Here is a 17,361-nt window from a genome sequence, read left to right as displayed (position 1 = left end):
GTGACCTTGGATGGGTTATTTTACCTTCTTGGATCTCATTTTCCTGTTCTGCAAGATGCAGGTTTTAGACTACAGAGCCTCAAGGACCACTTCAGTACTAGCGTTCTAAGACTCTGATTCTGAAGTTGTCTGTAGTGGCTACTACAAAGCAGAAGTAATCAGCTTGCTTTTATTCCTTGGGTTCTTTATTTCCCATATATTTGTTTCTACCTATTAAAGCTCAGCAGAAATTTTTGATTTATTTAGTGGCATAATATCTATACTAAGATGCAGTGCTTGTTTGCTGGCTTTCAAAAGAAATAAAAGTATTTTTCCTGATTCTGTGCTCATTGTTAAAGAATAGAGGGAAAAAGTATAAAGAAAATAAAAATCATCTCCAAATTTTCTCTGTATATATATATATGCACATACATACAAACATATACATATATACAAAAACACGTATACATGTCATATCCATTATATAGGTTTGTGCCCTTTTTTCCACTTAAGATTAAAAAGTGAATATTTCCCAATTATTACAAACATTTTAATGGTATCATCTGAAACATTGTGTGGCTATTATATAAAGCCTCTGCTTATCTCCTCATCCTCACCTTTAAAAAAAAATATTCTTTCCCTCTGTTAGTTTTCAAAGCAATATATTGGTATCCTAGCATTCCCCTACAGGTGAAAGTGATGTTTTTAAAAATTTTTATTTGAACTCTTTATGTCTGCCCCCTCCTTCCCAGCCCTACTCCATCCCTGCCTCATCCCTTACCACATACACTCACTTCTGTCCCCCACTCTGAACCTCTGTCCCACCTTCCCCCAACCGCTAGCTGTTCCCTCACTTGCATGTCATTTTCCTCTCTACTGGCTCTCTTAGCTCATAAACATGCCATAGTTTGCCGATCTTTACAAACAAACCAGCCTCTTGATGAATGTTCCCTTCTCATTTTTTGAAAGAATAGACTGTGTTTGTGGTGCCCACTCCCTTACCTCTATTCTCTTAGTCTCTTGTGACCTCTTTTCTGCTCTCAATTCTTTCACATACTGACCAGTAAGCTCTCTGGTATCCTTCTGATTGCCAAACGCTCCCGCCACTCTTGAGGCCTTGTCTTATGTGGCCTCTCTGCCTCACCTCACATGCTGTTCAGTTTTTTCTTTTAAAAGTAACTCTTTTTAATTTCAGAAAGACTTATTTTCGAAAACTTAGAAGCCAATAAATCACTATTAATAGTTTGTTACATTTTCTTCTTGACATTCTCTTATCCCTTCATTTTCGTGAAACCATTTTCTCCTGTTGTATTTTTTTTCTTTGTCTTCCTATTCCTCGGTTTATTTGGTAAACTTCCTTGCTTCACCTGTCCTTTAAATAGTGGCATTCTCCAAAGTTCCGCCCTTGGCTTTATATTCTTCTTAACTTTTCAACTTCTCTTTCGGTATTTTCATGATGGCCTTTTTATCTTTTATTTTATTTTATTTTTTTTTAAGATTTTATTTATTTATTTATTTGACAGAGACAGTGAGAGCAGGAACACAAGCAGGGGGAGTGGGAGAGGGAGAAGCAGGCTTCCCGCTGAGCAGGGAGCCCGATGTGGGACTCGATCCCAGGACTCTGGGATCATGACCTGAGCTGAAGGTAGCCGCTTAACGACTGAGCCACCCAGGCGCCCTCATGATGGCCTTTTTAAAAGAAGTTAATCTGTGCACATACCCACACATCCTCACACAGTAAAGTGTGCACATGCCTACAGTTTCAAAACCTATAATTCCAAAGCCTGTTGTCACAATAAGTCATTCTTTTCCCATCTCTCTTCCCTAGAGTCAACCACTGGGTTATCCTCCTAGAGGGATAATGTGTATGTGCTAGTACATACGAATTTATATATTTACTTATATAATTGTTTTCAAAGTGTTTCTATATAAATGGCAGTATACTCCATACTTAGTTGTATCTTTTCCACCTGACAATATGTAGGAGATGACTTTATATCAGTGTATGGAGATCTGTTACATTCATTTTAGTGGTTGCATAGCATTAAAAAAAAAATTGTATTCCCCTTTCCTCCCACTGCATTTTGTTTTGGAAGAATTCAAACTTACAGAAAGATTTAAAAAACAATATAATTAGCACCCACCTGTATACCTACTTACCGTTCTTTTTCTTTCTTTCTTTCTTTCCTGAATCATGTGAAAGTAAAATTGTAGGTATCATGACAGTTTATTTCAAAATTATTCAGTATGTATGCCTTAAGGACTAGGAATTCTCCTACATAATCACAATACCTTTATTACACCAAAGATTTTTAAGATCAGTGCAGTGTTATCTAATATAAAATTCATATTCAAATTTCTACAATTGACTAAATATCTTTTATAGTTTTTTTTCCTCTCTCCATTCTAGGAGCCAGTCAAGAATTAAGACTCACGTTTGATTGTCCTAGGCCTTCATTTAGCAACTGTTTAAATAGATGACTAAAGTAGGATCTCTAGATCCAACTCTTTCCTGAAGCTGACTTAAATCTATGAAATGTAATTATTTGGATATCACACTGGCCCCTCCAAAATAGCACGTCCAAAATGAACTCATTTTTTTCTGCTCTCAAACCTACTTTTCCTCCTGTATTCCCAGCTTAGTGAATGGTATCATTCAAATGTTTCCTTAACAAGAAGACTTGGGGTCATCCTAGGCTCTTTCCTATTTGAGATTGTATGTGCTACTCCCTTTGCCTGGAATTCTCTCCCTGCCTTCTCTATCTTTCCACTAGTTCATTCTTCAAGACTCAGATTAAGCTTTACTTCCTCGAGCACACCTTTTCTGACTCTTTTTTTCTCCAGGCAGAATTAGATATGTCTCCAGTAGTCTCCTTTTATACCCTGTACACACACCTGTCCCATCAGTTATCACTTTGAATGGGAATTGTTGGTTAATATATCTGTCTTCTTAATCAGAAAGTAAGCTCCTTGAGTTCATATGGATTTAGTTGTCTTCTATTCTAGGTCTAGTAATATAATACCTGACTCCTACGTGTTTAATGAGTATTTATTGAATGGAAAATATATTTATAGACAATCTTTGGCAAGTAGAAATAGATTTTTTTAAACTCAACTTGGCATGCATTTGTTGAATTCCTACTATGTGCAGTTTCGTGCAAGTAGTTAAGATTGATTTTCTGCCTTGAAGAAAGGTTAGGGTGGTGGGATTGGGGGGGTGGGCAAAATGGGTGAAGGGGATCAAGAGGTACAAATTTCCAGTGATAAAATAAATAAGTTATGGGGATGTAACATCAACATGGTGATTATAGTCAATAATATTGTGTTGTATATTGAAAATAATAGCTAAGAGAGAACTTAAAAAGTTCTCATCACAAGAAAAAGTTTTGTAACTTTGGTGACAGAGCGTAACTAGATTTATTGTGCTGATCATTTTGCAATATATACAAATAAAGAATTGTTATGGTGTGCACCTGAAACTGATATAATGTTATACGTCACTTATACCTCAATTAAAAAAAAAAAAGGTTGGGGTCTACTTGAGAAGATAAGGCCAGTATACTACAGGTTTAAACAATACTAGAAGGTAATCTAATTATCTGATAAATGATGCAGACAGTAACCTCAGGGAGAGAGAAGTTGGTGAATGAATGAGTACTTATTGTGTGCAGTTAGCGTTCTGTGTGTTTGCAAATGTTATTTAATCTCTACAACTTTTATTTTTTAAAAAAGGAAATTGAAGTTAAATAGTCCAAGACCATACAGATAGTAAGTAAAGACTTGAACCCAGGTCTGACTGACTCCAGGAGCATGCTCTTAAGTGTTCCAAAGGCAATTAGGAGAGTTATAAAGTGATATTATAAAGGAAAAAAACAATATCCAATTATAGGGTAATTAAATCAATGGTATATCCCCACAGTGAAAGGTTATATAATCGCTACAAATCATGTGGTTGAGGAATATTCAGTATCTTGAGAAAGTGTTTATGATATAATGTGTAGTACTAAAAAGCAGTGTATAAAAGTATGATTCCATTTTTTTAATGTACATATATTTTTGTATAGAAAGATCGGAAGGAAATACATGAAATGGTTAGTAATAATCCCAGGGTTATGGTATTATAGACTATATGAATTTCTTCTTTGTAACAGTCTGTTTTCCGGATTCTGTACAATGAACATACGCTTTTATAATCAGAAAAAAAATCATTTAAAAAATAAAGGATTAAGAAAAAAGCAGAACTTAAAGTCTTAGATTTATTTAAGTTAGAAAGGTTTCGTGACCTTCCGCGCCTCTGAGGTAGAACAGACCTAAGCATCCCAGACAGATTAATGGTTCCTATTTTAAGATCATCTCACTAAGATAAGCAACTCTCCCTCTGCCTTATGGTCAGTTCTGTTGCCCAATAGCAAGTGGAAAAGGAATTTTCTCTATATTATTTCATGAAGATATGGTCATGAGAGACACTCCCATGTCTTGTGAAAATTTTCATTGTGTAAAGATATTTTTTCTAAAATAAGGGCCAAATGTAATGCTCCTGCCTGGGCTTTATGTTTTACCTCATAAAACACTGAAAGAAATTTAATGTAGATATTTAAGAAGAATCAAAAGAGAATAGAAAAACTTGGGTTTTCTGTTAGTTTTCCATTAGTTTTCTTTGAAAAGAAACATTCTGCGTATGATGTATCTCTTTTTCTTCTGGGTGGCTGTTTTTCTTGCACAGCCTGTGTGACTTCTCATTGGGATTTAGCACACTCTAGTGGACAGTAACTTTTCAGTTTTTGTTTGTTTTTTTTTTAATCATGTCAAATTACTTTATTGGACGATTCAATGATGTACTTACCTTATAGTAAGGTTTGTCAATATTTATTTGAGTCACGTGGTGATCCTAGTGAGCAAGACTGACTTTATAGGCCACTGGGGTGTTGTACATTTTTGTATGTTGGTGGTGGTGGTGTTTTTCCAGTAGAAAAGAGAGGTTTTTTACTTTATGTGGAAACTTTCCCATTGGCTTACATCTTTTCTTGGGTTGACTAAGAAAAGAGCAGAGCTGAAATAAAACAAGAGCATTTATTTGGGGTCTCAGAATTGCAACTTGGGGAGCACAGATTGGGTAGCAACCCAAATTGTGTCCCTTTAGGGTACAAAATCAAGAGTTTAAAGAAGACAGAAAGGAATGTTTGTATGTATTGTTTACAAAGAATTTTGTTTGGTGTTGGCATCAGAAAACTAATCTTGGCTGAATATAATTGGTTGCTAAGGCTGTCCCTAAGCAAATTCTCTTACTGTAGCAAATTGCAGGGGTTCGGGCAGAGTCCTTGGAATATTTGTAGTTTGGCCCAGTTCAAAGTTCATGGTTTCATCAGGTGAGGACGTGCGTAAATCTAGAGGAGATGGCCTCTGACACCATTTTAAAACCCCTTGACATAAGTGATTTCATTTTCATTTCACCTTTCACACATGGGTAAGATGAAGTTGATGGGCCAAAATATAGAGAAAGACTGGTAGTCTCTGTACCTCACACTCCTTGGAACTTTTAGGACTCTTGAGAATTTTTATATGCCATTTTGATAAAAATTTGACCATTTGTGCATAAACATTGCCGTATCGATGGATTATTTTTGGAAATGGACTTCCACCAGGAAAAAAGTAATTTTTAATTTTGTTTTTTGCAGAGTGATGGTGAAGATTTTAATTACATTGTTGCGTTTTTCCTTGGAACAGCAGCCTGCCTTTACCAGGTAGGTTCTCTCCAATTTTTGAGAAACACTTTCCTATTATTGTTTGTTTCAGGTATTAATTCTCTTAATTGTGCACTTAAATAAATAAAAATAATGTCTGAGTTCTTTGCCTCTCTTTTGAGCCTCTGTTAGCTTTATGATCTACATCTCTATTTTGAATGGACCTAGATCCCAGTGTACTTAATGTTAACACTCTTCTGTGCCAGGTTTCCGTGGTAGTATGTCATCTGCCTGTGGCAGTAAAGGCTATTTCTAGATTTTTTGGGGATTGATTACTGAGTCTCGGGGCTCTGCTTATACTTCAGCGTGAGGATTTTGTACTTTTGGGAAAGTCTTTGAACAGGGAACAGCAAAAGCAGGATTTTAGGATATTTAATTTAGTAGTGAGGAATAGGATGGATTGCCAGAGCAGAGAAATTAGAAGAAAGGAAATTAGTTGGGAGGTGATTCTTTTACTTAAGGCAGAGGGCAGTGAGAGTGAACTCTGAGAATGGCAGTAGGGATTGGGGGTGAGGGAATGACACTGAGGAGGAAGACTACTAGGACTTGAAGCCAGGAGGCTTTGCAGCTGTTGATAGGGAGATGGGTACTGGCATTCCTGAGAAGACAGGAAGCACAGATTTGTAGGGACGGGAGGGGTAACCATGCCAGTAACTCAAACTGAGGAATGTCTTTGCTGAAACATGGTACAGCAAGCAATACCTTTTGACCTAACTTTTGTAAGCGACACATTTCTCTGGCTTGCATAGAAAGAATGTTAGAAAGATTCAGGCCTGCAAACATAAGGCTACCTAAAAAACTCAGTAGAAGTCTCTAGTGAAATACTTTGAATATATGCATTTGACTTTATGTAAAGGTAGATTAGAGATTTTAGTTTCAAGTGGCCCTGTTTTTTAAAAGCCCCTAATTTTTCTTAATCATTTGTATTTAGAAATTTTCTACACACTTTGACAGATTTAATTATAATGAGTGACATTTCATGCAGGAAATGTGAACACTTGTTAATGTCACAAGTGCTTTAATTTTATGTAGTATTCTTGTGTAGATTTTAAACTTTAATCTCTACAGTTCTATCACATAGAGGATATTATTTCATTTTTGAAAATGAGAAATCTGAGGCAGTTTGAGTACTATCCAGAAAGCACATGGCCCAGTAAGCGGTAGAGTCAGGACTTAACTCTGGGTCTTCTGATTTTAAATATTGTATTCATTCCACTATATTATGCTGTTTGTAAGCACAATTCCTATATTTGTATAATTTCCATAAAGCTATAAAATTATAATTTTATAATTCTTACATGCATTATTTCATATGATTCTAAAACAATGGGAGGTAAATGTTAACTTTAAAATAATTTTATGAGGAGTTCTTGTAAAATGTACTTTTGGCTGCTTGGCTTTAATGAAATGATTTTATTCATTTATTTATTTATATTTTAAAAATTCCTTTTTATCAAAGAGCCTTAATGAAATAATTTTAAAGACTACTTATAATAGCAAACTGTATTGCGCTCTTACTGTGTGCTTAAGCCCTTTATATTCCGTGTGCCCGGGAAATCCTCACAGGAAATCCCACACTAGTCTTGTTATGATTGCCATTTTTCACTGAGGCCCATCTAGCCAGTTTGTGCAGTCAGCGGCTCAAGCCCCAGTCTGCAGGACTCCAGATCAGTGCTGTTGTTTAGGGAGATAACACACCTCTGCTGCCTTCCCCGGAACAGCTGAAGAGAGTTCTCAGAGGAGCGCTGTCACTCAGGGGTTCTTGTACTTGAGAGAAGTTAAATGGATTCATGCTTTAAAAAAGAAAAGCAAAAAGCCAGTTTTCTTATTGACAGGCATGAAACTGCATGCTTTCCAAATATGCTGAGCAGAGTGATAATAACGCTGGCTTTTTCCACAATAAAACATATGTGATTATATTTTACCCTATAACATGCTCCGTCTCCAGTTGTCAGAGTGTTTTTTAATCCCCTTTAGATCAGTCCTCAGAGGCTAAGGCTACCATAGTTTGTTGTCTTTTTCTCCAGGCTGTGGGTACTTAGGGACACGCAGAGCTCAGCCAAATAGGAGTAATCTTGCTATGGAACATCTGAAAGAGGAAATCAAAGGATCTAGAAATTAGAGACTATTCTTTTTTCCCCTCAGTGCTTTATTTTGAAAACTCTCAGACTTCCAGAAAACTTGAAAGACGAGTACACTTACAGCCACCAATTATTAACATTTTGCAACACTTCCTATATCTCACTCTCTTTTTGTATGTACATGCCTATAGTATGTTTATTAGTTTATAAAGTAAGTTGCAGACACATATGTGAGTATACAGTTGTTTTTCCTAATAAACTTTTTATTTTGAGGTAATTGTGATTGTTGTAAGAGAGCTATATAACCTTTACCTGGGTTTCCCCCAGTAGTACTATCTTGCACAACTATAATACATTATCTCAGCCAGGATATTGATGTCAGTGGGGGCAAGATATAGAACATTCTTATTGCCACAAGCACCCCTTTGAAGTTGCCCTTTTAGAGCCACATCCACTTCCCTCCTGCCCCCTCATCTCTGGCAACCACTAATGTGTTCTCCATTTCTAAAATTTCCTCATTTTAAGTAATGTTATATAAAGGGAACCATATAGTATGAACTTTCTGTGATTGGCACTATTTTGCTCAGTATAATTCTCTGGAGATTTATCCAGGTTGTTGCATACATCAGTGGTTTGTTCCTTTTTGTTGCTGAATGGTATTCCAGGGTATGGATGTAGCACAGTTTGTTTAATCATTCACCCATTGAAGGGCATCTCGGTTGTTTCCAATTTGGGGCTATTATAAATAAAGCTGCTATAAACATTCATGTACAGGTTTCTGTGTGAACATAAGTCTTCATTTCTCTGAGATAAATGCTCAGGAGTGCAATTGCTAGGTCTTGTAGTAGTTGCATGCTTAGTTTTATTGAAACAGAACCAGTTCTCCAGAGTGGCATTCCATTTTACATACACATTTTACATTTTACATCACGCACACCAGCATTGTGTGAGTGATCCAGTTTCTCCATATGCTCTCCAGCATTTGTTGTTATCACTATTTTTTATTTTAGCCATTCTGATAGGTGTGTAGTGATCCCTCATATTGGTTTTAATTTGCATTTCCCTAATGGCTAATGATGTTGAACATTGTTTCATGTACTTATTTGTTACCTATGTGTCCTCTTGGGTGAAATGTCTTTTCATGTCTTTTGCCTATTTTCTAATTGGATCATTTGGTTTTTACTGTCAGGTTTGAGAGTTCTAGCCATCTAGCCCATGTCAGAAATGTAATTTGCAAGTATCTTGTCCCAGTCTGTAGCTTGTCTTTTCATCCTCTGAACCAGGTCTTTTGCAGAGCAAAAGTTTTTAATTTTGATAAAGTTCATTTTATCACTTCTTTCTTTTATGGAATATGTTTGTGGTATCAAGTCTAAGAACTTTTTTTTTAATTGAAGTATAGTTGACACATAGTGTTAACTAGTTTCAGGTGTGAACATAGTGATTCCACAAGTTTACACCTTATGCTTTGCTCACCATAATGTAACTACCATCTGTCACCATTATAATTCCATTGATTCAAGTCTAAGAACTCTTTGCCTACTCCTGGACCCTGAAGATTCTCTCCTTTGTTTTCTTCTAAAAAGTTTTAGTTTTATATTTTACATTAAAGTTCATGATCCATTTTTATTTGTTTATTTATTTAGAATGTAAACCTATTTCTAGGATTTATTCTTTTTCTTTGTGCTTCCACAGTGACCACATAGGCCTTTATTTGTCTTTCACATTGGGATTGTTATATTACTCAGTCTTGCCACCTCTGGTTTCTTCGAATACTCTGTTAGATTACTGGAAAACACTATCATTACTCAAGACTCCACAGTGTCTTTGTACTCTCTACCGTATGATGCTTACATTACTCAGGCTAGTACATCAGCCCTCCATAATTTGGCCCCACTCTACTTAAATCATCGAAGTGGATTTCCTGCTACTCTCCAGGGACATCCTGCACCCTAGAGTGGTCTCGTCACTGTGCCACCCCAGGCCTTTTCTGTGACTCTGCTCATTCTGTGCACTGTTCTCGTAACTGCCTTTGTGCCCCTCTCTTACACATCTTTAGGAGGCTCCATCTCCTCCATGTCGACCTCCTGCCCCCCACCCCACCCCCGCCCCGGTGGAACTCTCAGAATCTGTCCTTTTAACCCTGGCTGCAGCCTAATGCCTCACGGTTCTGCCACCGTTTCTCATGTGCTAATATGGACTCCCCAGCTGTTTTGAGAGCTCTGTGAGGGCAGGCAATGCTAACCATAATCTTCTTTTCTCTTCCCACTTGGTTTCTGCCAAGTGCTGAGCAGAGGGAAAGCCCTCGCCAACTCCTGAGGAGGGTGCTATGAGGAGCAGGTTCCTGGGCAATGTCCTCTTCTTTCCCCTGTTCTTTCCGGAAGCCTCTCACGAGGAGGCCCTGTCCAGTGGCAGAAGCAAGTTAAAGGAAGCCCTGGAATGGTGGGGTTCTCAACCCTGGCTAAACCCTGGCTCTATTATAAGCATTTGGGGAGCTTTAAAAAATATAACTGCTTGCTCTCTTCCTTCTCCCACCCTGCTCAGAGGTTTAGAATTTAATTGGTCTAAGGCAGGACAGCACTGATGTGTTCTCTAAAGCTCCCTAGCTGACTCTGGTGGTTTCACTAACTGAGCCCTACTGCTTTCAGGCCCCAGCTCTTTTGGCATGCACCCCTTCCAGCACTTCCCTGTCTTGTTTCCAGGCAGGAAGTCATCCTAGCACTGGCCAGAGACTCCAAAGAGAGTGTCTTTAGATAAATGCTCTGGCATCAGCTATAGCCTGGCGGACATTAGGAGAAGGAAGGGGAAAATGAAGGGGGGAAATCACAGGGGGAGATGAACCATGAGAGACTATGGACTCCGGGAATCATACTGAGGGTTTTAGAGGGGGACAGGGGATGGGTGAGCCTGGTGATGGGTATTAAGGAGGGCATGTATTGCATGGAGCACTGGGTGTTATACGCAAACAATGAATCATGGAACACTACATCAAAAACTAATGATGTACTGTATGGTGACTAACATACTAAAAAAAATTATAAAAAAACACCTTTGAAAATCATGATCCATTTTTAATTAAATTTTGTATAAGATTGTATGAAATGTGAGACTTAGATGATTAGATTGAGGGGTTTTTGTGTTTTTGGTTTTGAGTTTTGGTTTTTTTGGTTTTGTGTTGTTTTGTTTTGTTTGCTTGTGAATGAATGGCCAGTTGCTCCATTTTTTGAAAAGGCTTTTTTCCTCCCCTGAATTGCTTTTGCATCTTTGTCAAACATCAGTTGGACATATTTGTGTAAGTCTATCTCTGAGTTTTGTATTCTGTTTTATTGATCTGTGTACCTAGTCTCTCTGCCAGTACCACATAGTATTGATTACTGTGACTATATAATCTGTATTAAGTTCCATTTTCTTAATAGTTATTCAAATTATCTTTCTCATAATATGTGAATTATGATAGTTTGTATTTTATGAGGAAGTGGTCTATTTCATCTTACCAAGTTTGTGTGTGTAGAGTTGGTTGTAGTATCCCCTTACTCTCTCTCTTTTTGGTGTCTGTATGATCTGTAGTGATATCCTCTACTTCATTCCTCATATTGGTAATTTGTATCTGCTCTTTTTCTTTGTCAGACTTCCTTGTTAATTTCATTGATCTTTTCAAAGAACCTGCTCTTTGTTTTGTTTTTTCATGTATTTAATTTTTACTGATTTCTGCTCTTTATTATTTCCTTCTTCATGCTTGCTTTGGGTTTATTTGGCTCTTGTTCTAGGTTCTTGAGATGGGAGCTTTGATAATTGATTCGAATTTTTCTCTTGTAATATATACTTTTAGTGTTATACATTTCTCTCTTTGAGCACTTTATTATCTGTGTCCCATAAATTTTGATATGTTGCCTTTTTTTCATTTTTTTTTCTTTCCAAGTTATTATTAAATTCCAGTTAGTTAACATAGTGTAATATTAGTTTCAGGTGTAGAATTTAGTGATTCATCACTTAAATACAACACCCAGTGCTCATCACAATAAGTTCCCTCCTTAATACCCATCACCTATTTCACCCGTCCCTCTGCCCACCTCCCTTCCAGCAACCCTCAGTTTGTTCTCTGTGGTTAAGAGTCTGTTTCCCGGTTTGCCTCTCTTCACCCCCTCCATCTCTTCTATTTTGTTTCTTAAATTCTACATATGAATGAGATCATACGGTATTTGCCTTTCTCTGACTTACTTTGCTTAGCATAATACTTTCTGGCTCCCTCCATGTCATTGCAAATGGTCAGATTTCGTTCTTTTTTTAAGGCTGAGTAATATTCCATTATAAATATATATATATATATATACACACACATATATTTAAATTTATATATATATAAAAATGGAATATTACATACACATAATGGAATATATATAGGAATATAATAGAATATATATATAATGGAATATATATATTGGAATATAATGGAATATATATATATAATGGAATGAATATATATATATAAAATGGGATACACACACACACCCCATGTCATTTTTATCCATTCATCAGTCAATTGATATTTGGCTCTTTCCATTGGCTGATATGTTGCATTTTATTTTCATTTAATTCAGTGTATTTAAAAATTTTTTTCCTTGTGGCTTCCTCTTTGACCTATGGATTATGGATTATTTGGAATTGTGTTTTGCATCCAAGAGTTTGGAGATTTTCCAGTTTTCTTTCCATTATTGATACCTAGTTTGATTCCATTGTGGTTGGAAAACACTGTGTGATTTCAGTTCTTTTAAATTTGTTGTAATTTATTTTGTGGCTCAGAATATGGTCTGTCTTGGTATATGTTCCATGAGCACTTAAACAGAATGTGTATTCTACTGTAGCTGAGTAAGTGCTCTATAAATGTCAATTAGGTTGCGATGGTTGATGTTCAGTTTTTCTCTATCCTTGTTGATTTTCTGTCTAGTTCTATCAGTTGAGAGAGGAGTATTGGAAGTTTTCAACTATGATTGTGGATTGGTATGTTTCTCATTTCAGTTCTATCAGTTTTTGTAGCTTTGTTGTTTGGCTCATATGCATTTAGGATATATTGCCTTCTTAGTGGACTGATCCATTTATCACTATATATCATTATATAATATCTTATATAATGATATCCCTCTCTAGCCCATTCTTTTTTGGAAATATATTTATCTGATATTAATATAGCCATTTCTGCTTTCTTCTGTTTAATGTTTGCATAATATATTCTCCATCTTTTTACTTTCACCTTGCCTATATCAGTTGACGTGAGTTTCTCGTAGACAGATTAAAAGCTGTTTTTAATCCATTCTGCTGATCTCTGTTTTTTAATTGTTGTATTTAGGCCATTACATTTAATGTAACATTAATATATTAGGGTTTAAGTTTGCCATCTTATTTTTTGTTTTCTGGTTTTTATTTTTATGTTTTCTTCCTGTGGGTTACTTGAACATTTTGTAGAACTCCATTTTGATTTATCTGTAGTGTTTTTGAGTTTATTTCTTTGCATAGTTTTTTTTTGGTTTTTTTCTTTTTTGAGAGAGTATACACGTGTGCGCAAGATTGGGAAGGAGGGGCAGAGGGAGAAGGAGAGAGAATCCCAAGCAGGCTTCACACCCAGCCTGGGTCCCGACGCGGGCTCAGTCTTACAACCCTGAGATCATGACCTGAGCCAAAATCAACAGTGGGACGCTTGACTGACTGACACCCATCTACCCCTCTTTGTATAGTTTTTAAGTGGTTGGTCTAGGTATTGCGTTAGGCATACTTACAAGTTTTTGGTGTTGTCATTTTACTAGTTTAAGTGGAACATAGAAATTGTATCTCCTTTTATGTCCCTTTGCCCTCCTCTGTTTATAATTGTCTTAAATAGTTCCTCTACGTATATTTAGAACCACATCAGACAGTGTTACGAATTTTTACTTCAGTCATCAATTTAGAAATCTGAAGAGGGGAAGGAGAACCTATTACATTGTTTTGCTGACTGTTCTTTTTTTTTTATTAAAGATTTTTATTTATTCATTTGACAGAGAGAGACACAGCGAGAGAGGGAACACAAGCAGGGGGAGGGGGAGAGGGAGAAGCAGGCCTCCCACAGAGCAGGGAGCCCGATGCGGGGCTCGATCCCAGGACCCTGGCATCATGACCCAAGCCAAAGGCAGACGCTTAACGACTGAGCCACCCAGGCGCCCCTTGCTGACTGTTCTTTTTGCTTTCTCAGTGTTCTAGGGTTTCTTCTTTTATTGTTTCCTTTCTGCTTAGAGATCTTCCTTTAGCCATTCTTTTAAGGTGTATCTGTAGATGTCAAATTCTGTTAGTCTTTCACCTGAGAATGTCTTTATTTCTCCTCCCACAAGACAACTTATTAACTACAAAGGGAAAAATAGTTACTTCACAGTGGAGAAACCTGTCAGACACCACCTTACCAAGAGATCAAAGTTAACATCACCAATTGTAAGACACACTGCACATCACCTCTGTAGTATTCTTGCCCAAACTGCATGTCCTCACTTCAGTCTTGAGACAATATCAGACAAACCAAAATTAAGGGGCAGTCTACAAAATAACCGATTGATATTCTTTAGACTGTCAAGGTCATGAAAAACAGACTTGAGGAACTATGACAGATTTGAAGAGATATAACAGCTAAATGCAATAGGGAATCCTGGATTGGATTCTGGATCAGAAAAAGAGCCTTAGGACAACTGGCAAAATTCCAATAAAGTCTGTAGATTAGTCTACAGTATTGTATCAATGTTAATTTTGTAGTTTGATACAAACTACATATAATCTGTGGTTATGCAAGAAGGTAACATTAGGGGGAGCAGGGTGAAGGATGTATAAGAACTCTACAATTTGGGGCGCCTGGGTGGCTCAGTTGCTAAGCGTCTGCCTTCAGCTCAGGTCATGATCCCAGGGTCCTGGGATCGAGCTCCGCATCGGGCTCCCTGCTCGACGGGAAGCCTGCTTCTCCCTCTCCCACTCCCCCTGCTTATGTTCCCTCTCTCGCTGTGTCTCTCTCTCTGTCCAATAAATCTTAAAAAAAAAAAAAAAACTCTACAATTTTTACAACTCTTTTCTAGGTCTAAAATTATTTCAAAAGGAAAAATTATTTTTCCAACTTTTTTTACACAATGAAAATCAGTCAAAATAAGTCCTTACAGTTCATTTTGCTCGGATAGCAGTCTTCTTTTTAAGTAAGCAAAGTCCTAATTTGTATAAGAAATAAAAAGATTTAAGAGAACATTTCCACATTCTTTCAGCATTGTTGCAAACACCTTAAAGTCCTTCCTGTACTGAAGCCTGGATAGAATTTCACACAAAGACTCTGCTTCTTTCTTAAGACTGTAATCACATATAATTCCTGTATTTAGCAGATTGTGAATTTTAGATACCTTCTGGAAAACAGTTCTTTCATTCAACAAATTTTTATTGAGCACTTACTGTGTGCCATGCACTGTTCTGGGCCCTGGATAAATGAGTGAACAAGACAGTGAAAAAATCTCTCCTTTCATGAAGCTTAGATCCTATTGGAAGAATATATATATATAACAAAACAAGCATATTTTTGAAGTGTGTTTATGGTTATATTGTGGAGAAAAATAAAGCAGGAAACGGTGAATGCCAGGATTTGGGGCTTGTGGGGGGTAGTTTCTTTATTATATTTTCTAAAATAGCACTTACTACATTCTCTGTCCCCTTGTTCCATCTTTTATTTTAAGACATAACTATTTGGTATTTTATATACATATATATGATCTTTTATATATATAATCTTTCTCCCTCCATTAGAATTTAAGCTCCATGTGAGCAAGGGCTTTATTTGTTTACTGGAAGCTAAAGAACAATGCCTAACTTGTAGCTGGCCCTCAGTAAACATCTGTTGAATGAATTCTATCTACCTCAGATACTCACTCAGATAACTCTACCTTGCTTATTACTAGGCACTTAATGGGGGATCAGTAAATATTTGTGGATTTCATTAATATGCAGACTCAGATTATATGAGACCATTTTGCTATGGTTTGTTTGAGGTTTTTTGTACTTTTCTGGGGTGAGAATGAGCAATGGAATCCCCTCAGACCCTGAGAATGCTTCATAGTTGCCTGTCACCTTGAGGAATGTGTTCAGCCTGTTTGCAATGGAGTCATCCAGTTGTAACTCCATTTTAAATATGATACAAAGTGTTGTGTCTTTTGACAAATGACAAACATAAAAGGAAAAATCTGTTTTCCTTTCAAGCTGTAGAGCTTTCATAGCTGAATGTCTTAAAGAGGCTACATTATCTTATCTGTAGATGAAAAATCCCTTTATTCCACTCTTAAATTTTACTCTGTGGCCTGTTAAAATTTGATAGTAGAAGCATCTATTTCTTTTCTTGTAACCCTAATCATCTTTCATTTTATATTTTGAACAGTGTTATTTACTTGTCTACTACACCAGCTGGCGGAATGTCAAATCTTTTTTGACTTTTGGTTTAATCTGTCTGTGCAACATGTATCTCTATGAACTGCGCAACCTGTGGCAGCTTTTCTTTCATGTGACTGTGGGGGCGTTTGTTACACTGCAGATCTGGCTCAGGCAAGCCCAGGGCAAGGCTCCTGATTATGATGTCTGACACCATCCTTCAGACATGTTGCCCTGGCTCCCGGGGAAAAAGGAAGAGGGAGCATATCTTAACTGCCACTGTGATGAAGAAACTGTTCCCCACATTCGAGAAGCTCTGCTTTCTTTCTGTCCAACTGTCCCGTTTGTTTTAAGTCAGCATGGCGTGCCTGGGAGCGTGCAGTACCTGCTAGGCAGACTCCTCATGTTAGCCGTGAGATGATGATTCAGAGGAAGAGGAGACTTCCCTCTACAGGGCCACGACAGTGGAAGAACGGTCAGAAGCCATCGGAAGAATTGGCCAGCGGTCCGGAATCCTTCTGAAGAGTTCGATCAAAACGTGTGTGGTACATGCTCTGAGGACCAAGCGGGAACTCTGCAGCCTGGGTTCGCCTTTGTGAGGCATAAGTAGAGCCTAAATAAAAAGATGCCGTGGAGTTTATGTTTCAGACAACTTGCTAAATATCCGATTATTTGCACATTTCTGGTACCAGGAGTTTATGAAGTCCAGGATGGTGTGGAATTGGTTCTTTTTCCTTTTATATTTTCGCTTGAATCCAATCTGGAAACCACTTGATACAGGAGAAGGCTTTTTTGAGCTTATCTCTAGAACATCACAAGTATTGAAAACACAGTAACATATGTTTCCTTTCTAGACCATGTTTGTAGTTCCTTTTGAAATTACTTTTTAAACATGTGATTTGTTAGATTCTATAGCCATTGTGCCCCATACTTCAATCACTTGAGTATTACCTATACTGTTATTTCTTAGTATTTATCTTTTAAATCTTCAAATAGTTTAAAAAACAAACTAATCTCTACTCTGAGAGGAAAACCAGCATCAATTTAGCAGGAATAACTACAAAATAAAACAGAAGATGTTATTAAATTCTAACTAGATCCTAATGCCTCCCGAGGCTCTGAATCCAAGAAGCCTGCTTGGTGCAGTGAGATAGATG

General features: G+C 37.1%; 1 protein-coding gene across 3 annotated transcripts in view; it reads left to right on the top strand.

Moving 5' to 3' along the window:
• SEC22A (SEC22 homolog A, vesicle trafficking protein) overlaps window positions 1-16,839 on the top strand; it is a 65,957-nt gene extending 49,118 nt beyond the window's left edge. For all 3 annotated transcript variants that reach the window (XM_081832772.1, XM_081832782.1, XM_081832788.1), the window contains exons 6-7: window positions 5,655-5,720; window positions 16,215-16,839. In XM_081832772.1, the coding sequence (XP_081688898.1) occupies window positions 5,655-5,720; window positions 16,215-16,415 (267 nt within the window). In that variant the 3' untranslated portion in view covers window positions 16,416-16,839. The remainder of the gene's footprint in view (window positions 1-5,654; window positions 5,721-16,214) is intronic.
• The last annotated feature ends 522 nt before the right edge of the window (window positions 16,840-17,361 follow it).

This window comes from Leptonychotes weddellii, chromosome 1, assembly GCF_054177405.1.
Source record: "Leptonychotes weddellii isolate Sample4059 chromosome 1, ASM5417740v2, whole genome shotgun sequence".
NCBI lineage: Eukaryota > Metazoa > Chordata > Mammalia > Carnivora > Phocidae > Leptonychotes > Leptonychotes weddellii.
This window is presented reverse-complemented; position numbering and strand designations above follow the sequence as displayed.